At 33.4% G+C, this 24889-nt stretch overlaps 4 protein-coding genes across 7 annotated transcripts; all 4 read left to right on the top strand.

Annotated features, from left to right (window-relative positions):
- Nucleotides 1-504: 504 nt before the first annotated feature.
- LOC130989958 (methylesterase 10-like) lies at nucleotides 505-2556 on the top strand. Its single transcript, XM_057914139.1, has 3 exons — nucleotides 505-1014; nucleotides 1092-1223; nucleotides 2176-2556. Exons 1-3 carry the CDS (start codon nucleotides 637-639, stop codon nucleotides 2455-2457), a joined length of 792 nt encoding a protein of 263 aa, XP_057770122.1. The 5' UTR covers nucleotides 505-636; the 3' UTR covers nucleotides 2458-2556.
- Nucleotides 2557-4116: 1560 nt separating this feature from the next.
- LOC130989959 (salicylic acid-binding protein 2-like) lies at nucleotides 4117-9247 on the top strand. 2 transcript variants are annotated; one of them, XM_057914140.1, is made up of 3 exons: nucleotides 4117-4603; nucleotides 7482-7619; nucleotides 8877-9247. In XM_057914140.1, the coding sequence occupies exons 1-3, from the start codon at nucleotides 4247-4249 to the stop codon at nucleotides 9156-9158; spliced, it is 777 nt and encodes a 258-aa protein (XP_057770123.1). In that variant the 5' UTR covers nucleotides 4117-4246; the 3' UTR covers nucleotides 9159-9247. The 2 variants fall into 2 exon arrangements, with proteins under 2 accessions (XP_057770123.1, XP_057770124.1); XM_057914141.1 differs by lacking the exon at nucleotides 7482-7619 and having other exon boundaries at nucleotides 4154-4603.
- Nucleotides 9248-11100: 1853 nt separating this feature from the next.
- LOC130989966 (salicylic acid-binding protein 2-like) lies at nucleotides 11101-24055 on the top strand. Of its 3 annotated transcripts, none has more exons than XM_057914150.1 (3): nucleotides 11101-12585; nucleotides 14275-14412; nucleotides 15115-15537. In XM_057914150.1, the coding sequence occupies exons 1-3, from the start codon at nucleotides 12067-12069 to the stop codon at nucleotides 15394-15396; spliced, it is 939 nt and encodes a 312-aa protein (XP_057770133.1). In that variant the 5' UTR covers nucleotides 11101-12066; the 3' UTR covers nucleotides 15397-15537. The 3 variants fall into 3 exon arrangements, with proteins under 3 accessions (XP_057770133.1, XP_057770132.1, XP_057770134.1); XM_057914149.1 differs by lacking the exons at nucleotides 14275-14412; nucleotides 15115-15537 and adding exons at nucleotides 22820-22951; nucleotides 23696-24055 and having other exon boundaries at nucleotides 12124-12585; XM_057914151.1 differs by lacking the exons at nucleotides 11101-12585; nucleotides 14275-14412; nucleotides 15115-15537 and adding exons at nucleotides 20778-21396; nucleotides 22820-22951; nucleotides 23696-24055.
- LOC130989967 (zinc finger BED domain-containing protein RICESLEEPER 2-like) lies at nucleotides 17954-18795 on the top strand. Its single transcript, XM_057914152.1, has 2 exons — nucleotides 17954-18668; nucleotides 18747-18795. Exons 1-2 carry the CDS (start codon nucleotides 17994-17996, stop codon nucleotides 18780-18782), a joined length of 711 nt encoding a protein of 236 aa, XP_057770135.1. The 5' UTR covers nucleotides 17954-17993; the 3' UTR covers nucleotides 18783-18795.
- Nucleotides 24056-24889: the final 834 nt, after the last annotated feature.

The following is a 24889-nucleotide window of genomic DNA, read 5'->3' on the forward strand; positions in this document are numbered from 1 at the left end:
GTCAAGTGTTCGGTCCCACGAATCTTGACACGTTTTTCTTTTTGGGCCGTCCCACGAATCTTGACACATTTCCAAATAAGGTAATAATTACTCCATCCGTCCCACTCAAAATGTTCCATTTTCTATTTTGGGTTGCCCCACTCTAAATGTCTCATTTATTTTTTTGGCAATACCATCTCTCTCTATACTTAATATTTAAACAATTTCCATCAACCCACTTTATCTACTTTATACTCACTTTACCTACTTTATACATATTTCTTAATCTCGGTGCCCAAAAGAAAGGAGACATTTGGAGTGGGACAGATGAAGTAATACTTTCTTTCTCATACTTTATCACTTTTATTGCATTCTCTCTCCTATTTTATCACTTTTATACTACTTTATTAACTACACACTTAAAACATTAATCTACAATCCTTTAATTCTCGTGTCGAAACCAAATGTGTCAAGATTCGTTGGGCGGAGGGAGTATTATTCAAAAACAAAAGTCGAACATAACATGCAGCAATCACACATGCTGCAGCCCCTACATTCACACACGTAACTCAGATATGTCTCGTATATATATATATCAATTAAGTTGGAAACACCTCACCTCAACCACAAAAAAAAAAAGAAGTTAAAAAGTGAGACATGAACATGATCCAGAAAGGCGAAACGAAGCACTTCGTTCTAGTTCACGGTTTCTGCCATGGAAGCTGGTGCTGGTACAAACTCGCCGCCGCGCTCGAGTCCAAGGGCTGCCGCGCCACCGCACTCGACCTCGCTGGCCCCGATCGGAATGATCAGCTCCACCGCGATTCGTCGTCGTTCTCCGACTACGTCCGCCCGCTCACGGATTTCCTAGCCTCCCTTCCCGGCGGCGAGAGGGTCGTGTTGGTCGGCCACAGCTACGGCGGACTCGCCATTTCCGTCGCCATGGAGAATTTTCCCGCCAAAATATCGCTGGCGGTTTTCCTCACAGCCTACATGCCTAATTGTGCGGACCCGCCCGCATCTCTCATCCAGGAGGTAGGGATCTGACTTTCTAAATTAGGAATTTAATTTAATTTCCTGATTGGTCAATCAAATTTGTGTGAAAAATGCAGTTTTTCAAGAGGAGCTCGACGAAATCTTTCATGGACTGCGAGTTTACGTTTGATGAAGACGGCGTTCCGCTCTCCGCCGTCTTCGGCCCGGAGTATATGGCGACCACAATTTATCGTAACTGCTCCGCCGAGGTCTTCACACTAGCTCCTTTCTACTTTCTTTTGTCATATTCTCAACTCCTTAATTTCAGTTTTTTATAAATTAACAGTGCTAAATAAATAAATTTTATGGTCGCCGTCACAGTAAATTCAAATCTAGGAGCTTTGATTGTAGGTATTAATCTCTACCGTTTGACCAACACACGCACACCACATTGATTATTATTGAATCCAATAGAGGGATAGAATGACTTGCCTAATTTAGTGGGAATAGTTATTTTAAATAGAATGATGATTTCTAAAAGAAAAATACCGGGTAATGAAGATAGTGCTAAATAGTAATCACTCCATTTCCTCCTCTATTGCATAAAAGGTTATTTTTATAAATTGTTAAATCGATTTTAAAATTTTACATAATCTTTCACTCCATTTCCTCCTCTATTTAAAAGGTTATTTTTATAAATTGTTAAATCGATTTTATTAAATTTGTGCTCAAGAAATTTTACATAACCTTGGCGGACGGAGGGAGTATTTTGTAAGAAATATAGTGCAAAATAGAAAAATATCTCACCACTAAATCGAATTAAAAAAAAATATTATTAAAATTTCAAAAATTCAAAATTTGGAAAGCGTAAGTGCATCCACATCGACTTACACTTACTCGAGTCAGTCTATCCGACGAGTCAGTCGATGCAAGCGAGGTCGACTCGAGACTTGACTCATCACATTGATGGACAAAAAGAAAGAAGAGAGAAGATGAAGGAGCTGCGGTTAAAGAGAGAGAAACGACGATTAGGGGTTAAATAAAAAAATTTAATGGGCCATAATTTGGGCTTTTGTTAAATTTTAACGGCATATAGTTTGAGCTTTTGTTAAATCTTAAAATGATATATAGTCATGTATATATTGACTCAACCAACGTGGATGCTCTAATCTCCCGCTAAGTATTCTTACATTATGTTCTTCCTTTTTTGTTTTTTGTCAGGATTTGGAGATGGGGAAAAAGTTGATAAGGCCGAGTTTGTTTTTCATGAAAGAAATGAGCAAGAATGGTGTGGTGTCGGAGGAGAAATATGGGTTGGTAAAACGTTGTTATGTAATATGCGAGGATGACGATGTGATGGATGAAGAGTTTCAGAGATATAACATTGAGAAAAGCCTTCCACACGAAGTCATTTCCATAGAAGCAGCTGGCCATATGCCCATGCTCACCAAAACTCTTTGTCTCTCCTCTTCTTTGCTGCAATTATCTCATAAATATTACTAGTTCTCATTATTTGAATTCTTTTTTTCACAATTTACTTGAGACGCCAATTGTATTTTCTATCGCCGCGGGAAAAAATAAAATGAGTCAAAAGTTCGTGTATTCAGGTGTCAATAACCCTTTTGATTTTAGTATATACATATTTTAAAGTTTCTTCAAAATTGGAAAATGATTATTTTCCAATTTAAGAGTGGAAATTATATCTGCAGAGGCACAATAGTTAACTTTCACCCTGAAGAATTATGGTATTATGAGACATGCGGAAATGATCTATATTATAAAGGTGTTCTAAAAGGAAGTAAGATTGGAGATCATTGCAAAAAATGCTAAAAGACGATTGGATCTATATTTATAAGGTAATTACTTTTGTAAACTTTAAGCAATAAAAAAATTACATATAATGTGATGATTATAAATAAAATCTTAGTAACTATGTTTTTGATTTCCTATTATAATAAGTTACTGCTGAAAGTCATTTTGGTTTCAAAAATACATATTTCCTCAATCTCACTTCACTTGACCTAACTATTTTCAGCACAATTATTATAGCTATAGTGACAAACACATACTCTGACATAATGAACAATGCATCTGATCCAAAAAATATTAAGGATAGGGCTATCTTGGCCTCCACCAATAAAGTGATTGATACGATTTGGACGCATTTGATAGGGCTATCTTGGCCTCCTTATAAGAAATTCAAATTAACTTAATCTCACTCAAAATATAATTATTACATTTTTTTCTTAAAACTCGTTACTTTTATTGGACCCTAATTTTTTATTTTTAGGGATGAAGGGAGAATATTTTATTTAATAAAAGACAAAGAAAGGGAAATGAATGAAGGAAAGAGCGTGGAGAAACTATTCACGATAACGAAGTAAATGGCAATTAGTAGGAGAGCGGGCCCATAACCCATTCGACGGTGCCTTTTCATGCTTCTAATGGTTCCATCTAGATCCAAATTAGGATTACGAGTTACCAGCATTAATTGGTATTTACGGTGCTTAATATTGTGATTAATAATTGGGAAAAATGCGATTACTATTATTAAAAGATAGAAAAAACAAAAAACACGTAATGGTGTGTGTTGTCTAAGCGGTAAGGGGTTAATGCTTAATACCAAATGTCTTAAGTTCGAGTTATCTGTGGGGCAGTCTTTAAATTTATTTATTTAATACTGTTAGTTTATTAATAAAAAAAAAGAACCTAGCTTAGGAGCCGAACCTAGTTAAAACCTTCTTAAAGAAAAGTCGAAGAAAAAAGCTTTAGGGAGGAAATTGTGTCGACAAAAATGAAAAGTCCCCCTTAAAGAAAAGTCAAAGAGAAAAGCATAATTTAAGGGGAAAAAGAGTGCCCCTAATAATAATCCGACGAAACAGCGGAGAAAAAGACAAAGGAAGATAGCAAAATTGAGCTTCCGAGTAACTATCACCCAATTCATATAATCTTTCGAGAGAGTGCAATATGAAATTAATTTAATTATATTTTTTTTCTAAAAAAAAGTTGTTATTACCCAAATAAAAGGAAAAAATACACTCACACTCTATTCCTCTAGGTGACTCGAACCATCGACCTATTGTTTTGAGGAGAACGTCTTACCAACAGAGTGCGCTTCATCGTCATTAATTTAATTAGATTATCAAGGAGCAAACACGTTTTACATAATTATGAGATCCCCGTCAATTTTTTTTGTCTTGAACCTTCTCTAATTAGGCTTATATAGTTATATATACTCACATTAATAAATCACAATTCACAACACAAACCACATATATATCTATATATAGCAATGTCGAAGCATATTGTTCTAGTCCACGGCGCGTGCCACGGCGCATGGTGCTGGTACAAGCTCAAGCCGCTGCTGGAGGCGGCCGGCCACCGCGTCACGGCTCTCGACCTAGCCGCATCCGGCATCGACCGCAGAAGCCTGCGAGAGCTCCGCACCCTCGCCGACTACTCGCAGCCTCTGCTGGAGATGATGGCGGCGATTCCGGCGGAGGAGAAGGTGGTTGTGGTGGGCCACAGCCTAGGTGGGATGAATATTTCTCTTGCAATGGAAATGTACCCTCACAAAATTAGTGTTGCCATTTTTCTTGCTGCTTTCATGCCTGATCACACACATCCACCATCCTATGTTCTTGATCAGGTAATTTATCATCAATTTATACTTCTTATTTATATAAAGTTGTTTGAATTAATAGTCTTTTAAAAATTGTAATAAGGTGAAACTTAAGAACAAATATAGAAAATATACAAAACAAAAGTAAAGTATATACCTTGTTTTTTTTTTTTTTTGATAAATTACATAAATACTCCCTCCGTCCCGCGAGTCTTAACACGTTTGGGTTCGGCACGGGAATTAAGGAGTTGTAGATTAGTATTTTAAGTGTGTAATTAATAAAGTATAAAATTGATAAAGTAGGAGAGAGAAGGTAATAAAAGTGATAAAGTATGAGAGAGAATATAATAAAGGTGATAAAGTAGGAGAGAGAAAGGTAATAATTATTGCCCAAAAAGGAAAACGTGTCAAGATTCGTGGGACGGAGGGAGTAAATAAAGAAATTCAAAGACTGCGCGACTGAGGACTCGAACCCAGGACCTCAAGTCTTGGGCATTAATCGACGAAGGAGTCGAATCCAAGACCTCAGGTCTTGCGTATTAGCCTCCTACCGCTAGGCCAACACACACACACATAAGTGGTGATTTTTATATAGTGGAAAAATGGGTTCAACCCTTGTTTAAAATGAGTGATTGAGATTTTATTAAGGGTGATTTTTTTTAAATAAAGAATATCTGTTAGGATAAAGGATAGAGAAAAAGATGTGAGATCGTATTCCAAAAAAACTTATGTGTATTTAATAGTTTGGTCCAGTTCCGATTTATCGTGTTTAATTATTTGGTAAAAAACTTATGTGTATTTAACAATGAATATATGCATTTAACTTTATACATTCAGCATATTATTCTCATATTTCACATTATTTGTACATTTTAACAAAGATACATTTCTCACAATAGCCTTGACAGCGTTAAGATAGAAGGGGGCATCACCTAAATTTGATCTGACATGGATAATAGTAATTTTTTTTAAAAAAAAATTGTTACAACCAAAGAAAGAAAAAAATCCACTCACACTCTAACTCCTAGGGTGACTCGAATTCCCGACCTATTGATTGAAGATGAAGCGTCTTACCAACAGACTACGCTTCGTCGTCATGAATAATAGTAATTCATTGCATTTGATAGTTTTCAAGGATCTAATATATAGAAGGCGGCATCACCTATGATTTGACATGGATACTAATTCATTGCATTTGATAGTTTTGGAGGATCTAATTAGATAGGAAGGGGGCATCCCCTGTGATTTGACATGGATAATTCAAATAATCTAAAACTAATATCAAGATTATCAATGTATTATAATGAATTTAAATAATTTAAAACGAAGAAAAAGTAAATGAGGGAGATACAAAAGAAATAGATAAATAATTAGGATGTTATAAGTGGAACAGGTGAAATAATATACTACTCTCTTCGTCTCATTTATTTTTGTATATTTGTTTTAGGTACGAAAATTAAAAATAAATGGTTAAGAGTGTGAAGTGAATAAAGATCATTTATTTTTTATGTGTAGAGATGATAGGAATTGCATAATATTTTTGAAAAGCGCCATTATAAATAAGATAAATTGAAAAAGAAAATGTATCAAGATTAGTGAGACGAAAGAAATAATATTAATCGACATAAAACTATATTTGCACAATCGCACTAACTTTAACAAAATTGAAAGTCTAAAACTAATTGTGTGCGTGTAGCTGAGAGCAATCGACAAATGTAACTGCTGCTGCCTAATTTTACCGAAATTCAAAGTCTATTGCAAATATAACTATATGTCGTTGTCTTTTTTTAAATTTTATCCAAAATTTATTGCAAATAATACTCTATCCGTTCCTACTATCTTAAAACATTTTTTTGGACAAAAAAAAAAATTGTGTTTAAGTGAAAAAGTGAAAAGATAAATAAAAGATAAATTTTTTATTAAATAAGAAAATGTCTAAAGATAGGTGGAACGCAAAAAAAAGTATTTCAAGATGTGGAACGGAGGGAGTAATATAATTTTTCTTTCTGCCTACATTAATAATTGAACTATACTATCTTATCAAAACAATAAATAAATACTCCCTTCAACCACGAAAAATGGGACATAATTATTATTTTTGATGTTTATGAAAAATGGAACACTTTTCTAGTACACTGGCCCACATTTTTTTCTTATCTTTTTATCCATACAAATTACTCACTATTTACAAAATAATTATCTTTAATTTAATCTCAATCAATCATTTCATATAATGATGAAATTTTTTTTTCCTCTGGTACCGTTGATGGACTCTTTCTCAATAAAATTTCCTTGTTTTCTGATAAAAAAAAATTCATATAATGATGAAACAATTTCTCGACTACATAAAAATCATCATCTAATTAAAACTTGTGTCTAAAAAATATGCCTTATTTTTTGTGGACGAAGGGTGTAATTAAATTATAATGAATTCTAATTTAGTAGGTGATAAATTTATTTATTCAAACATATTTTATCTGTTTTATCTGTAGTGAATGTATTACAATACTATTCTCTCCGTTCCATTTCTAATGATGACACAATTTTTTAGGCACGAATACTAAGAAAAAAGTATTTAGAATGTAAAGTAAATGAGAACCACTTGTAAAGATGATAAGTAAAATAAGTTTATAGTATAAAGTTAATGAGGACCACTTGTTTAGGGTGTAAAGTAAGCTGCGCACCGAAATTAAAGAGAGTTACCAGCTCTAACTATTTCTATTTTTAGAAAGTGGCATAATAAATGAGACAAATTAAACAGAAAATTGTGCCATTATAAATGGGACAGAGGGAGTAGTATTTGTTTAGCAAAAGACATTTTTTTTCTTCTTATAATATATAGTAACACTTGATTTAATTTTATATACAAAGCTTAATATATATATATATATGTTTTAATATGAAGTATAATGAGAGAACTCCAGCAGAAGAATGGCTAGACACAGAGTTCTTACCATATGGCTCTCCTGAAGAAAATCTTACTTCAATGTTTTTCGGCCCAAATTTCCTCACCTCCAAACTTTACCAACTTTCTTCACTTGAGGTACATTTCATCATATAATTATGTATTTGTGTGTATGTATGTTTAATATGCTTGCTCCAAATTAAGAAATACTATACTCCCTACGTCCACGAAATGAATACTCATATTTCATTTTTCGTCCGTCCACGAAATGAGTACTCATTTCCCTTTTTAGCAAATGTAACCCACAAAACTCTTTAATTAATACACTAAAAAAAGTGGGACCTTTATTCTATTCACACTACACTCAATACATTTATTAAAACCCGTGCACCCACAAAGAGGTACTCATTTCGTGGATGGATGGAGTACTCATTTTCAAGAAATGTATTTAGCCCCTTTATTTGTCTTCTTTGAAAGAGATAATATTTGAAGACTTTTCTTCAAAAGGGCGGACCCATTCAGTGGATTGTTGAAACCATGTTCCTGCAGGATATATTAAAATATTGGGGTTATGATCAAAAAATATATTGAATTATGAATTTTAGGAAAATTTGTAATTTTGACAAATATTTTTTAATTAATTAAAAAATACATGATTTTTATATTTTTGTTGCAATTTTTATCTGAGTTTGACTTTCGGCGAAACTAGAGCTTAGTTGGCAGTCGGAAGTTTACCTGATGTTGGTCTAACTTTTGATGATGAGAAGTATTTAGAAGGCAAAAATTAATATATTTGACTTAATTTCGACTATCAATTAAGCTCTAACTTCGTTGAAAATCAAACTTAGGTGAAAATTGCAACAAAAATATAAATTTATGTATTTTTTTTTATTAATTAAAAGTTCATGTGAATTAAAATTACAACTATTTTCCATAGTTCGTGTATTTTTTTTTACCATAACTCCTAAAATATTTACTGAAATGTCTTTTCAGCGAGGAAATATTCATTGGATCTTTTTATCTTTTTTTTTTAATCCATTAAATTTAATATTTTTTGTGGTATATAAATTTCCTCTGGCTGTACATGACTTTACTTTTTTAATTAAGTAATAATAAACCCCAAATCTTAAAATTATGCCATCCGTGGTGCAAATTAATACTCCCTTCGTCCTGCCTCACTTGATCTAGTTCTTTTTAACACATCTATTTAGGAGAGTTCGATTATAGTGTAAAAGTATGTAAATATGTGTGGACTTATATATGTTGTAGTGCAAATTGATTGCCAAAAAAAGAAACAGATCAAGTCGAATGGGGCTACACGAAAAGAAAAAAAAGGCCAAGTCAAATGAGACGGAGGAATACAAGTTAATTATATGTGGATGATGTATTGTGCAGGACTTGGAGCTAGCAAAAATGTTGATAAGGCCAAGCTCTCTATTTCTTGAAGATTTATCAAAGAGGAAGCCATTCACAAAGCAAGGGTATGGATCAGTGAAGAGGGTGTATGCAGTGTGTACGGAAGATAAGGGTATTCCGGTAAATTTCCAGCGCTGGCAAATAGAAACAAATGGAGTGGATGAAGTGAAGGTGTTAGAGAATATTGATCACATGGCTATGCTCTCAAAGCCCCAAGATGTCTGCCACTGTATACTGGAGATAGCAAATATTTATGCTTAAGATTCACTTAAATCTTACTGTTAATTCATAATAGCATCATTATTTGAATATTCTCGAAGAAATTATTGTATATGAACCTTTTGATTTTACTCCCTCAGTCCACTAACTCAAGACCTAAGAGACAAAACACGGGTTTTAAGAAAAAATGCAGATTTATTAGTTGAGTGGAGAAAGGAACCTACAAAGTGTATTGTTTATTAGTTGAATGGAGAAAAAGTGTATTGCTATTGGGACCCACCAATTAAAATATGAACAAAAACTTATTAAAAATAGATAGGCCTTGAGTTGGTGGACGGACCAAAAAGAAAAGAAGGTCTTGAATCGATGGACGAGAGAGTATGTTTTAATAATGTTTTCAGTATGCGATACTCTTACATTCATTTCTATGTTATTTTACTCAGTAATGAAGTTAGGATTTTAAAAATGGGTGGACGAAAATATATTTATATATAGGGGTGGAAAATCGGGTTGCGGGTATCGGGTATACCCTCACCCGTCCCGATACCCGCGCGGGTATCGGGTACCCGATACCCGCAAAATTAGGGTGGAGGGTCGGGTGCGGGTATCGCATCCTCAAAAATCGTGGGTAGAGGGTACCCGCGGGTATACCCGCGGGTACCCGCAATAAATATTTAAAAAATAAAATTAAATAATTTTATTTAATAATATTAGGAATTAAACCAATTAACCAAAATTAAATATTAGGAATTAAACCAATTTTATTAGGAATTAAACCAATAAATATTAGGAATTAAACCAATAAATATTAGAAATTAAACCAATAATATTAGGAATTAAACCAATAAATATTAGGAATTTTATTTAATAATATTAGGAATTAAACCAATTAGGAATTAAACCAATAAATATTAGGAATTAAACCAATAAATATTATGAATTAAACCAATAATATTAGGAATTAAACCAATAATATTAGGAATTAAACCAATTTTATTTAATAATATTAGGAATTAAACCAATTAACCAAAATTTAAAAATAAAATTAAATAATTTTATTTAATAATATTAGGAATTTTATTCGTCACAGGTTTTATGGATAATCGATGAAATAGAAAGGATATTTTCAATTTTTTTTGTGAAATGCGGGACAAAATACCCTCTCGCGGGACGAAATACCCTCCAGCGGGACCAAAAACCCGCAAAATTACAATTAAAAAAAAAATCGCGGGACTGTGAGGGTACCCTCATACCCGCAGCGGGTATCCGCTGCGGGTATTCGGGTACCCGCATCGGGGAAGAGGGTCGGGTGAGGGTGCCGTTTTCGGCAGTTTTCGTCCCGCGGGTACCCGCATTTTGCGGGTAGGGTACCCGCGGGTACCCGATTTTCCACCCTATATGTAGGAACAAATTTGGGTGAACAAAATATAATTTTATTCATATAAAATTGAATATATATATATATATATATATATATATATATTAGTGGCTTAAAATGGTTCTCCGTTCTTATTTTATTAGTGGTTCTTATTTGAACCTCTCCCTATATATATATATATATATATATATATATATATATATACACACATATATATTAGTGGCTTAAAATGGTTCTCCGTTCTTATTTTATTAGTGGTTCTTATTAGGGTTGGGATCTATGAAGAAGTAACTATATTTCGTTCTGAATAAGTCAATAAATTTACCGAATAAATCACGCGACCGCACGAATAGTTATTAAACTGAATAAACACGTACATTTTTCGTTCATACGCTCGCGTGATTTATTCAGTAAATGTATTGAGTTATTCAGCCTTCGTTGTTTCCTTCTACATTTAGCATTCTTTATTGATCCATTCCATATATATATAATAAGAGTACAACTTAAATACAATAATTAAAAAAAATTATCCGGGCGACTGTCGAGTCGAGCCTGGGACTTGGCCTCGTTCCTAACTTTACCAGTAATATTGTAATTAACGCTCCAGTTTTCTAAGATTATAAATAATATTAGGAAAATATTGAAAAAATCGCTAAGCTGGTCAATAATGGTTGTCCATCCTTCATTAACGATAACTACATTAATATCAATACGAATTAAGGGCGGCCCATCCTTCATTAACGATAACTACATTAATATCAATACGAATTAAGGGCGGTCCATCCTTAATTAACGATAACTACATTAATATCAATACAAATTAAGGGCACGTTTGATTTTCAGTATTGGATTAATCAAGATATAAATTATCCTGATAATTTAGTGTGGATTAGTCATGATTTCTAATCTCATATGGGTGTTTGATTTCATTGGTAATTAATCCCAAAAAGTGTTTGGTATCCATTGGAATATGTTGGATTAACATATCAAATACCTAAATTATCCTCACATATTTTACCAAAAGAAATTCGTGTCCTCAAAAATAAGATGGAGGCATTGGTATCCTCACAGCATCGTTTGGCGTGAAAAGGGTATCAATTTTCGATTTTAACATCTCGGTATTAAATTTATCCCATGAGGAGGGTGGTATAATTAGTATGGGTTAATCCCACAAAATAAGCTAGAGTCTTGGGATAAACCTGGAGTTGACCATATTAGTAGCACATAATACCAAACACTGCATAAATCCATATTAATTTTACTTATCCGGCTTTTAAACCCATATCAAACGGGCCCTAAGGGTCTAGGCTCGACAAGTTAATATTGCATCATATAACCTAAGTCTTTAGTTTTGGTTGAGTCAGTTACTGATTCATCCATGCTCCGGGACTACTTATGAGCTAAGATCTGCATTGATCTGGCCATATCAATTAGTTTTGAGTTTTGTATTTTTCATTTAATTTAAATGACACCAATTTAAATAACACAATTGTTAAGATCAACATTTAATTAATTTAAAATACTAAAAATAAAATTACAAACATCTCCCATTTATCTTCTCTCTAAAATATCATGAGACCTGTACACAGCGGTATATCTTCTTCTTTATATATACGGATGAGAATGAATCATAATTCCTCATATTTTCCACAAATACAAAAAGAGAAAAATTATTTACTCTCTTCAATCTTCTATTCTACTCCAAATCGAATAGCATATATAGTAATGTCGGCAGCCGCGGTGCATATAGTTCTAGTCCACGGCGCGTGCCACGGTGCATGGTGCTGGTTCAAGCTCAAGCCGCTGCTGGAGGCGGCCGGCCACCGCGTCACGGCCCTCGACTTAGCCGCCTCCGGCATCGACCGCAGAAGCCTGCAAGACCTCCGCAGCTTTGCCGACTACTCGCAGCCTCTGCTTGAGCTTATGGCCGCGATTCCGGCGGAGGAGAAGGTGGTTGTGGTGGGCCACAGCCTAGGTGGAATTAATATTTCCCTTGCTATGGAAATGTATCCTCACAAAATTGCTGTTGCTGTTTTTCTTGCTGCCTTCTTGCCTGGTTCTACACATCCACCATCCTATGTTGTTGATCAGGTAAATTCTATCCTATGCTTTCGTATTTTAGTCTCATAGATGCTATAATTGATCAACTTTTCACAAAATATTTGCACAAATAATTCTTCTGTCTGACCGAGTGTATGGGTGAAACGAGTCGGATTGAGGCTAGGGCGCAGGTCTGGGCGCTGACTGCGAGCCTGGCCGAATAATTTAAAGTAATTATTGTTGTGATGAAAAATAATAATCGACGTGAAGAGTACTTAATATTTTTAAAACATTATCTTTTTTTATATCAATAATTCATTTATTTTTATAATAATTATTTGACCAAAATAAGTACTTCGAGGCCTTCGCTCCGCGCTCGCACCCCTCATCCCCACTGCTCTGCCCAAGCCCGCCCCCCACGCCCTCCCCTCACAGTCCGCGCCCGCACCCTCAGCCATGCCTTCACCCTTCCCCTCACAGTCACGCATTGCGCCCGTGTCTTATCTAGCGCCCGCATCTTTCGATAAAGTCGGAGGTCGAGTCAAACTTGTCTCACTTATGTACTCGGTATTACAGGAGACCAACTCAAATATTTGGCTCCGGCTGAAGTAAATGAAATTTATATGTAATAATTTCTCTGCGACAACACAATTAATTAGACAACACAATTAATTAGATGACATATTTTTTCCAATTATAAATTAGATATGATTAATAATATTTTATTTTATTAATTTCATGTTTTTATTTATATAAATTCGTTTGAATCATATGCGTCATTCCGTGTACCAAAGCTAGAGAGTGGATAAACATAAAAACAAAATGCTCTTGTGACTTTAGAACAAATGTGTAAAACAAGAAGATTTTGGATAATATATTCGTTCAAATAGGCCCCTAATATTGTTTTATCAAAATTTATACTAGTATTTATTTCAAAAGAACAAAGTTATGTGTATCATTAATTTCTATATTTGGTAATAAGGTCAAATTTATTAGGCCCCCATTACTAAGAATTAACGTGCTATTAGCTAGTTCCGAACCATGTTCCTTCCTTGTAGTATATGTAGTTCTCAATTTCTGAGATTTAAGATTGTATACGCAGCCCCAGTCACCCTTTTTTACTTTTTAATGGGCCCAAGCCCAAATAAATTTACATGAAGCAAAACAAATCGGTTGGGGTTGTTTGGGGGGGGGGCAAAAATAGTTAAACAATACTAATTACATAACACTATTAGTAATTTTTTCTTTTTTTAGGGGGTACAACTGTACCCTCATCGCTCCTTATAGATCCTCCACTGAACGAATAATCATAAAATTTTGACATGATAATCATATACTCCCTCCGTCCCATTATAAGTGAGACCTTTTTTTTGACACGAAAATCAACAAATGTGTATTTTGTGTGTAGGTGAAAAAGTGAAAAAATGTTTAAATGGTAAAACTTTTACCCAAAAATGAATCACGGGACATCAAAAATAAAAAGAGTCTCACTTATAGTGGGACAAAAGGAGTACATATAAGGAGGGGCTACGCTTAAAAATACAAACTAGTTAAAATGTGTGAATTCTATATATATGTAGAATATGTATGAATTAGTTGTGTAAATATCTGAATTTCGAAAATTAAAATTTTAGTTATTTATAGAATTCGAACGCAAGATTATAAATTCATTCGACAAAATGATGAATCAATCGTAAATCTTGTAACTACGTAATATTGTTGTTTTGTTTTTATTTGAAGATTTCGAAGGAAATTCCCGCAGAAGAGTGGCTAGACACAGAGTTTTTGCCCTATGGCTCTCCCGAAGAAAATCTAACTTCATTGTTTTTCGGCCCCAACATGCTCTCCTCCAAAGTTTACCAACTTTCTTCACCTGAGGTACGTTTATCTATCTGATTTATTTTATTGAATTTTCCTCATATTTTATTTATCATATAAACTAATTGTAAAATAGAATTGATTTTACAAATAATCAATTCATTTCCATCAATTCTCAGAGAATCATTATAAGAGATTTTTTTTTCCTTTCAAAGTTGGTAGCACGTAGTATATATAAATAGGGTAAATATTCGATTCATGAGTTCAAATTCTATAGGTAGCAAAAATTTTAATTTTTGCAATTCAGATATATTTACATACGAAGTGGTGGGATATAGTCCAAAAATATGTAGGAAATTTATTTTGTGAACGTTCCATAAAGAAAAAAATAGAAAATTCTTTCATGAACAAATTAAGGGAGTATGATTATATATGTTTTAATAACTATATTAACTAACTTTTAGGATTGCTCCTAATTAGCTTTAGATTCTAGCGCGCTCTCTGGCATATACTCCCTCCGTCCCAAAAAATTGTGACCTCATTATTATATCTGTACGTCTCTGAAAATTATGATATTTCCTTATTTGGAAATGACCCCACAAACTTCTCCTCTCATTATTTTACAAAAAGATGTGGGATCTAATCTCCATTTAAACACAGCTATCACACTTTTTTCTTAAAACATGCGTCATCTCCATTTGTTCACAAATTTTCGGGACGAAGGGAGTATATATTTAGTGACAAGTTATATATGTTGGGCAGGACGTGACACTAGCAAAAATGTTGATAAGGCCAAGCTCTCTATTTCGTGAAGATTTATCAAAGAGGAAGCCATTCACAAAGGAAAGGTATGGATCAGTGAAAAGGGTGTACGCAGTGTGCAGCCAAGACATGATCATTCCAGAAAGTTATCAACGTTGGCAAATAGAAACAAATGGAGTGGATGAAGTGAAGGTGTTAGAGAATGCTGATCACATGGCTATGTTCTCTCAGCCACAGCAGCTCTGCCAATGCCTACTGGAGATTGCAAATATTTATGCTTAGAGATTCCTCTACTTGTTCATGCATGGATTCTCTGTATTTTAGTAACATACAACGTAACACATATATATATACTTTTAGTATTACAGATGATGTATCTATTTAGTATATTTTTGTATATATCATGGGGCATCTTATATACTAGTGTGATGATGTGGACGTAATTATGTTCACCTGCTCGGGTCAAGTACAACGGGTGAAAAACATGAATAAGAGCAAAGAATCAGCCTTGGCAGATCACCATCGACATCATGGCCTTGATACATTTCTAGGGCTGTAAACGAACAGAGCTATTCGCACTTCAAGAAAGACAAATAAAAATTTTTGTATGAGACAAGGTTCGAACCCTTGACTTCAAGGCATAATAGCACTAAATAAACTTCCATTGCCATTGAACTACATTTAGCAATTGTTGTAAACTTTAAACTTAATAAATTCTTATATATTACAAAAAAATGAATTTATGTATATTACGTAAGAAATAAATTTATATATATATATACATATATTAATATACTCAATGTCTATGTCTATATTTATAATATGTAGCTAGCATTTGCAACCATGCTCCGTGACAATGCATTGAAACATCTTTAATTAAATATAACTTTCATAATTAGTCAAATTTCACAATTTTATAAAAAGAAAAACATAATTTACTAATAAACCTTCAATTTTATTATAGTCACACAATTGATTTCAAATATATTATAGATGTATGTGTCATGTGTGTATAAGGATAAATGTTATGCCGTATACTTTGAATGAGCACCGCTTACATTTAGTCGATATTATAATTATTCTTTTTATTTTATACATATATTTTTTAATTCTAATACATCAAAAATCATTATTGAAATTACTAATTTATCAAATTGCAAAAATAAAAAATCAATTTGTTCATTTTTACCTTAACTCCAAATAAACGAATTAAAAGAACAATCGAGCTTTGTTACTTTGTTCATTGTTATATCGTTTAATAATATAATATCATACATTGATATTATATAATATAATATATATACTATATAATCAAATCATGCACTATAATTTATGTGTTGTAGTCCATATCTATATATATCATGCATGTTATATATGTTGTATACTTTGAATGAGCGTCACTTATATTTAGTCGATATTATCATTATTCTTTCTTATTTAATACATATTTTTAAATTTTTAATACATAAAAAATTATTATTGAAATCACTAATTTATCAAATTGAAGAAATCAAAACTCAATTTGTTCATTTTTATTTTAACTCGAAATAAATGAATAAAATGAACAATCGAGCATTGTTACTTTGTTCATTTTTATATCATTTAATAATTTCATGCATTGACATTATACAATACAATATATATACTATATAATCAAATCATCTACTATAATTTATGTGTTATAGTCTATATCTATATCTATATATATCATACATGTTATGTTGTATACTTTGAATGAGCGTCGCTTAGTCGATATTATCATTATTCTTTTTTATTTTATACATATTTTTTAAATTCTAATACATCAAAAATTATTATATAATACAATACAACATATATATACTATATAATCAAATTATCTACTATAATTTATGTATTATAGTCTATATCTATATATATATCATTACATGTTGAAATTATATAAGTAACATGTATACTTTATCATCATATTATAAAACTATATAATATATAAAATAAATATATATCTAGTAGATAATATACAGTAATAAATTAATATAAATATATTATATCATTCTATCATTGTATTTATAATGCATGCAATATAGTCTATATTAAAGCAAAAACAAAGACATGGAAATTATTATTCAGTGCGTCTTTCCGTTTTCCATGCGTCTTTCCGTTTTCCATTTTTCCATCAGTAATCAATTCACGATCAGTAATTAGGTCTTTCCATTTTCCATCATTCCATATTTTCAAACCCTTCTTGGTTCTTGCCGCCATTCACCGAATCACCATACCCACGATCTTTCAGCTTATCAAGGTTCTCAAACCATCACCGCCGCCGTTCGCTGCTCACGGTCGGTCGACGCTCGCTGCTCACCGTCGGTCGACGCTCGCTGCTGCTGAACTTTGAGAGCAAGTACGTAATAGTTTAACTGTGATGAACTTTCTGTTTTACTATTATATTGTGACTTCAGATTTTCCAAAATTTATGAAACTTTGTACGAAAGTACTAGGGAGTAATATGAAGGTTTCTGTAAATTTTCAGACCAATCCAATATGTTTTGCTATTTTTCCTTGAATTTAATAAGATGCTCGCAGAAATAGTTTAACTATGATGAACTTTCTGTTTTTCTATTATATTGTGACTTCGGATTTTCCAAAATTTATGAAACTTTGTACGAAAGTACTAGGGAGTAATATGAAGGTTTCTGTAAATTTTCAGACCAATCCAATATGTTTTGCTATTTTTCCTTGAATTTAATAAGATGCTCGCAGAAATAGTTTAACTATGATGAACTTTCTGTTTTTCTATTATATTGTGACTTCGGATTTTCCAAAATTTATGAAACTTTGTATGAAAGTCACTATTGACTTATGAGAGTTTAGATAAAGATTCAGGTACCACAGCTACATTTATGGAAAAAATGCTTGAAAAGATGAAGTTGAAGTTTGATAAGTATTGGGGATCTTGTAATTTATTGATTTCTATAGCGGCTGTTTTAGATCCTAGAAACAAAATGAAGTATATTGAGTGGTGTGCTGACAATTGCTATTCTGGCGTGGAAGGGATTGAACTTAAAGTAACAGTTTTTGAGACATTGCGAAACTTGTATGCTGAATATGTAGAGGCTTATAGAGTTAGTACTAGTACTACTAATATTGTGAGAAATGCTAGTGATGCTCAAACAGGAAGTTCTAGCAATGTTAGTGGTGTTAGTAGTGTGAAATCTTGTACAAGTAGAAGCCAAAGCAAATATGAAAGCTTTAGGAAAACTGTTACTAGTGTTGATCAAATGAAGTCGGACTTTGATTTGTACTTTGAGGAGGCAGTTGAAGAATGGAATGAGCCGACTCAGTTTGATGCAATTGGATGGTGGAAGATGCATAGGATAAAGTATAAGATCCTATCAAAGATGGCTTGTGATGTGCTATCAATTCCCATAACCACAGTAGCTTCAGAGTCTGCCTTTAGTGCTGGTGGTAGAGTTATTGATCCACATCGTGCCTCTTTAGGAGTGGATACTGTGCAAATGCTACTTTGTGCCGAAGATTGGCTACGAGCTCGCTACGAGATCAAGGGAAAAGCCAAGGTAAGTATCAGTTTTAATCTTTATGTCTTTACTATATATACGTCTAATATTTAAATTTATGTGTTTATATTTTTATAGGACAAAGAGAATACCAAAGAGATCACTTTCACTTAAGCATGTCATCAATATAATGGGTAAATTATTGTTTTTATTTATATTAGTCTTATTATTTATATTTGTATTATTCTTAATTGTGTGATTTTGATTTTGTTGCTGCAGTAGTGACGCTTTGCTAGATTGGAGAGAATCTACAAAATCAATGCTTCTCTTATATAGTAGTTTTTGGTGTGTATGTTTGGACTTTTTAATGTTCTTCTAGTTACACAAGACATTTTAATTGTTTGGATTGTTGTTTAAATTATGTTATTTTGGCATGCATGTACATTTGTTAGAATGATTTTTATTCGTATTGATGCTTGTTTTGGACGATTGATTAGAATATATAGAAAATAATTTTTCTTTGAGGTCGAGCTCTCGAGCAACAGGTTGATTAAAAGTACATGATTTCGAGCTTGACACGAGCTCGAACTCGAATATTCGAGCCGAGCACATTTCAAGCCTACACGAACCTTTAAACGAACATAAAACGAGCCGAGCTCGAGCATAAGCTCGAGTTCGACATTAACGAATAAAACACGAGCCGAACTCGAATCGAGCTCGAGCTTGATATTTTGATGTCGAGCCGAACTCGATCATGAACATAAAAGCTCGAATCGAGCTCGAGCCGAGCTCGAACACCCGAATATTTAAACGAGCCGAGCTCGAGCAGCCTAGTATTCGGCTCGGCTCGGCTCGTTTACAGCCCTATACATTTCACCCTTAGACCAGCACCAACGGTGACACTGGGGTAAGGTCACGAGAATAAGACAAAATATGTGGAATTAAAATTTAAATGGAAAGTCATGATAAAACCATGACTTGGTGTGTCAGCCGCCCTCCGGGTCATACACATTTTCATTTATATTGTGCCACCTGGCAATTTTTGATTGGGCTTTTCATTGGTGTTTTATTTCTTTATAAATATAATTTAATTACAATTTTTTTATAAATCCAAATCAAATTATATTAAAATTCTTATTAATTTTAACTCAATAAATGTAGCCTAATTATACTATATTCTCACAAACAAATTAAATTTCTCTCTTCCTCACAATTTCACATTCTCTTTAATTTTTTGTTCACAAATTTATTTTTATTTTAAGCTATGAATCCAAATCATACTTTATTTTTATTTTTATTTTAAGCACATAAGAAAAGTTTGGCATTGACAATTAAATATGTAATTTGCATTTTCTAGTTGTATTTTTAAGTTTCACGTATTGTACTTTAATTTATTTAATTTATCTCATCGAATGAAATACTTTGGGGACCGTTATTGTTGGAAAATCATATTAGGAACCAGCATTGTTGGAGAACGTTGAAAGACGTTCAGAACTTTTTGTCATCTTTTCGGCTTCGAATTTTGTATAGCGGGACATTTTGTGGAAAAAACTGAAAGTTCGAGGTTTATTAGGAGAAAATGAAAGTTCGGGATATTTTATGGAAAATGCTGAAAGTTCGGGACATAAAACACTATTAACCATTTTAAAAATGGGAGGACAAAAATATTTATATATGTAGGAACAAATTTGGGTGAACAAAATATAATTTTATTCATATAAAATTGAAAAACATATATATATATATATAATAAGAGTACAACTTAAATACAATAATTAAAAAAAATATCCGGGCGACTGTCGAGTTGAGCCTGGGACTTGGCCTCGTTCCTAACTTTAATATTGTAACGCTCCAGTTTTCTAAGATTATAAATAATAGGAAAATAATGAAAAAATCGCTAAGCTGGTCAATAATGGCGGTCCATCCTTCATTAACGATAACTTCATTAATATAAATACGAATTAAGGGTCTAGGCTTGACAAGTTAATATTGCATCATATAACATTAAGTCTTTAGTTTTAGTTGAGTCAGTTACTGATTCATCCATGCTCCGGGACTACTTATGAGCTAAGACCTGCATTGGTCTGGCTCATATCAATTAGTTTTGAGTTTTATATTTTTCATTTAATTTAAATGACACCAATTTAAATAACACAATTGTTAAGATCACCATTTAATTAATTTAAAATACTAAAAATAAAATTACAAACATCTCCTATTTATCTTCTCTCTAAAATATCATGAGACCTGTACACAGTATATCTTCTTCTTTATATATACGGATGAGAATGAATCATAATTCCTCATATATCCACAAATATAAAAAGAGAATAATTATTTACTCTCTTGAATCTTCTTTTCTATACAAGTAGCCTATTACATCATCACAATTCACAAACCACATCGAATACCATATATAGTAATGTCGGCCGCCGCGGTGCATATAGTTCTAGTCCACGGCGCGTGCCACGGTGCATGGTGCTGGTTCAAGCTCAAGCCGCTGCTGGAGGCGGCCGGCCACCGCGTCACGGCCCTCGACTTAGCCGCCTCCGGCATCGACCGCAGAAGCCTGCAAGACCTCCGCAGCCTTGCCGACTACTCGCAGCCTCTGCTTGAACTTATGGCGGCGATTCCGGCGGAGGAGAAGGTGGTTGTGGTGGGCCACAGCCTAGGTGGAATGAATATTTCCCTTGCTATGGAAATGTATCCTCACAAAATTGCTGTTGCTGTTTTTCTTGCTGCCCTCTTCCCTGGTTCTACACATCCACCATCCTATGTTATTGATCAGGTAAATTCTATCCTATGCTTTCGTATTTTAGTCTCATAGATGCTATAATAATTGATCAACTTTTCACAAAATATTTGCACAAATAATTCTTCTGTCCGACGGAGTGTATGGGTGAAACGGGTCGGATTGAGACTAGGGCGCGGGTCTGGGCGGATCTGGGCGCGGACTGCGAGCCTGGCCGAATAATTTAATGTAATTATTGTTGTGATGAAAAATAATAATCGACATGAGGAGTACTTAATATTTTTAAAACATTATCTATTTTTATATCAATAATTCATTTATTTTATAGTAATAATTATTTGACCAAAATAAGTACTTCGAGGCCTTAGCTCCGCGCTCGCGCGCCCCTCGTCCCCACTGCTCTGCCCAGTCCCGCCCCCCACACCCTCCCCTCATAGTCGGCACCCGCACCCTCAACCATGCCCGCACCCTTTCCCCTCACAGTCACGCGTCGCGCCCGCATCTTTCGATCAAGTCGAAGGTCGGGTCAAACTTGTCTCACTTATATACTCGTATTACAGGAGACCAACTCAAATATTTGGCTCCGGCTAAAGTAAATGAAATTTATACGTAATAATTTCTCTTGGACAACACAATTAGATGACATATTTTTTCCAATTATAAATTAGATATGACTAATGATATTTTATTTTATTAATTTCATGTTTTTATTTATATAAATTCGTTTGAATCATATGCGTCATTCCGTGTACCAAAGCTAGAGAGTGGATGAACATAAAAATAAAATGCTCTTGTGACTTCAGAACAAATGTGTAAAACAAGAAGATTTTGGATAATATATTCGTTCAAATAGGCCCCTAATATTGTTTTATCAAAATTTATATGTATTTCTTTCAAAAGAACAAAGTTATGACTTATGTGTATCATTAATTTCTATTTGGTAATAAGGTCAAATTTATTAGGCCCCCATTACTAAGAATTAACGTGCTATTAGCTAGTTCCGAACCATGTTCCTCCCTTCGTCCCTTACCATTACTCACTCCGTCCCATTATAAGTGAGACCTTTTTTTTGGCACGAAAATCAAGAAATGTGAATTTTGTGTGTAGGTGAAAAAGTGTTTAAAAGGTAAAACTTTTACCCAAAAATGAAAAAGTCTCACTTATCGCAGGACATCTAAAATAAAAAGAGTCTCACTTATAGTAGGACAGAGGGAGTACATATAAGGAGGTATATATGAAGGAGGGGCTACGCTAAAAAATATACGAACTAGTTAAAATGTGTGAATTCTATATATGTAGAATATGTATGAATTAGTTGTGTAAATATCTGAATTTCGAAAATTAAAATTTTCATTACATATAGAATTCGAACGCAAGATTATGAATTCATCCGACAAAATGATGAATCAATCGTAAATCTTGTAACTACGTAATATTGTTGTTTTGTTTTTATTTGAAGTTTTCGAAGGAAGCTCCCGCAGAAGAGTGGCTAGACACAGAGTTCTTGCCCTGTGACACAATGAAGGAAACTTCATTGTTCTTCGGCCCCAATATGCTCTCCTCCAAACTTTACCAACTTTCTTCACCTGAGGTACGTTTATCTATCTGATTTATTTATTGAATTTTCCTCGTATTATATTTATCATATAAACTAATTACTATAAAATAGAATTGATTTTAGAAATAATCAATTCATTTCCATTAATTCTCAGAGAATCATTATACGAGATTTCTTTTTTTTTTTTCCTTTCCTTTCAAAGTTGGTAGCATGTATGTAGTATATATAAGTAGGGTAAATATTCGATTCATGAGTTCGAATTCTATAGGTAGCAAAAATTTTAATTTTTGCAATTCAGATATATTTACATAAAATTTATATATTTACATACGAAGTGGTGAGATATAGTCCAAAAATATGTAGGAAATTTATTTTGTGAACGTCCCAAAACGAAAAAAATAGAAAATTATTTCATGAACAGAGGGAGTATGCATGATTATATATGTTTTAATAACTATATTAACTAACTTTTAGGAATTAGGATTGCTCCTAATTAGCTTTAAATTCTAGCGCTCTCTCTAACATATACTCTCTCCGTCCCTAAAAATTGTGACCTCATTATTATATCGGTACGTCTCTAAAAATTTGTGACATTTTCTTATTTGGAAATAACCCCACAAATTTCTCCTCTCATTATTTTACAAAAAGACGTGACATTCAATCTCCATTCAAACACAACTATCCCATTTTTTTCTTAAAATTCGTGCCATCTCCATTTGGTCACAATTTTTGGGGACGGAAGAGTATATATTTAGTGACAAGTTATATGTTGGGCAGGACGTGACACTAGCAAAAATGTTGATAAGGCCAAGCTCTCTATTTCGTGAAGATTTATCAAAGAGGAGTGCATTCACAAAGGAAAGGTATGGATCTGTGAAAAGGGTGTATGCAGTGTGCAGCCAAGACATGATTATTCCAGAAAGTTTTCAACGTTGGCAAATAGAAACAAATGGAGTGGATGAAGTGAAGGTGTTAGAGAATGCTGATCACATGGCTATGTTCTCTCAGCCACAGGAGCTCTGCCAATGTCTACTGGAGATTGCAAATATTTATGCTTAGAGATTCCTCTACTTGTTCATGGATTCTCTGTATTTTAGTAACATAAATGATGTGTCTATTTAGTATATTTTTGTATCATGCGGCATCTTATATATTAGTGTGACGATGTGGACGTAATTATATTCACCTGCTCGGGTCAAGTAAAACGGGTGAAAAACATGAATAAGAGCAAAGAATCGGCCTTGGCAACGAACTTAGCCTTGGCAGATCACCCTTGACAAAAAGATCACTCTATTGATCTGGTTTTGGTACCTCTGGTACCTTCTGGCTTTTTTATAAATTTTTTCCTGACCAAAAAAAGATCACCCTTGACAACTTGGCCTTGACATTTCACCCTTAGAAGCTTAGCTTTGACAACTCAGCTATGACGTTCCATCCTTGACAGCTCAGCTATGATATTTCATCCGTGATATCTTAGACTTGACAGTCCAGCTATATCAACGCCACCCTTAGCACTCCAGCTATGTCAGCGACATCCTTGGCGATTCAGCTCCAGAACAAAGATTGTTGTAACAAGATTTTTAATGGTACCTTTACCTCATTAATTGGACCAGCAGATTAATTTAGGCTCATACTAAATTTCAGAATTAACAAATTTCGTGTACTTTTTTAATAAGATTATTTATTTGATTATACATGGAAATTTGGCTACATTTTATGTTATTTATTGGCCATTAATCCTATATTAAAAGAAGACAATTATTTAAATAGTTGTTGAAAATGGAAACGAATGATAATTAAAAGAGTGATGCGTGCTTGACTAGCCAATATATTTAATCATTTTGGCTTCCAATTCCAGCTACCAATTTGATCCCGAAATAGCCACAACCATATATCTCACTTGAAAGCATGTAATAAATAATAATAAATGGGTGCAAATCGCCGCATGTGCATACAATATACAATTCAAAT

Source organism: Salvia miltiorrhiza, chromosome 6 (assembly GCF_028751815.1).
Source record: "Salvia miltiorrhiza cultivar Shanhuang (shh) chromosome 6, IMPLAD_Smil_shh, whole genome shotgun sequence".
Classification (NCBI taxonomy): Eukaryota; Viridiplantae; Streptophyta; class Magnoliopsida; order Lamiales; family Lamiaceae; genus Salvia; species Salvia miltiorrhiza.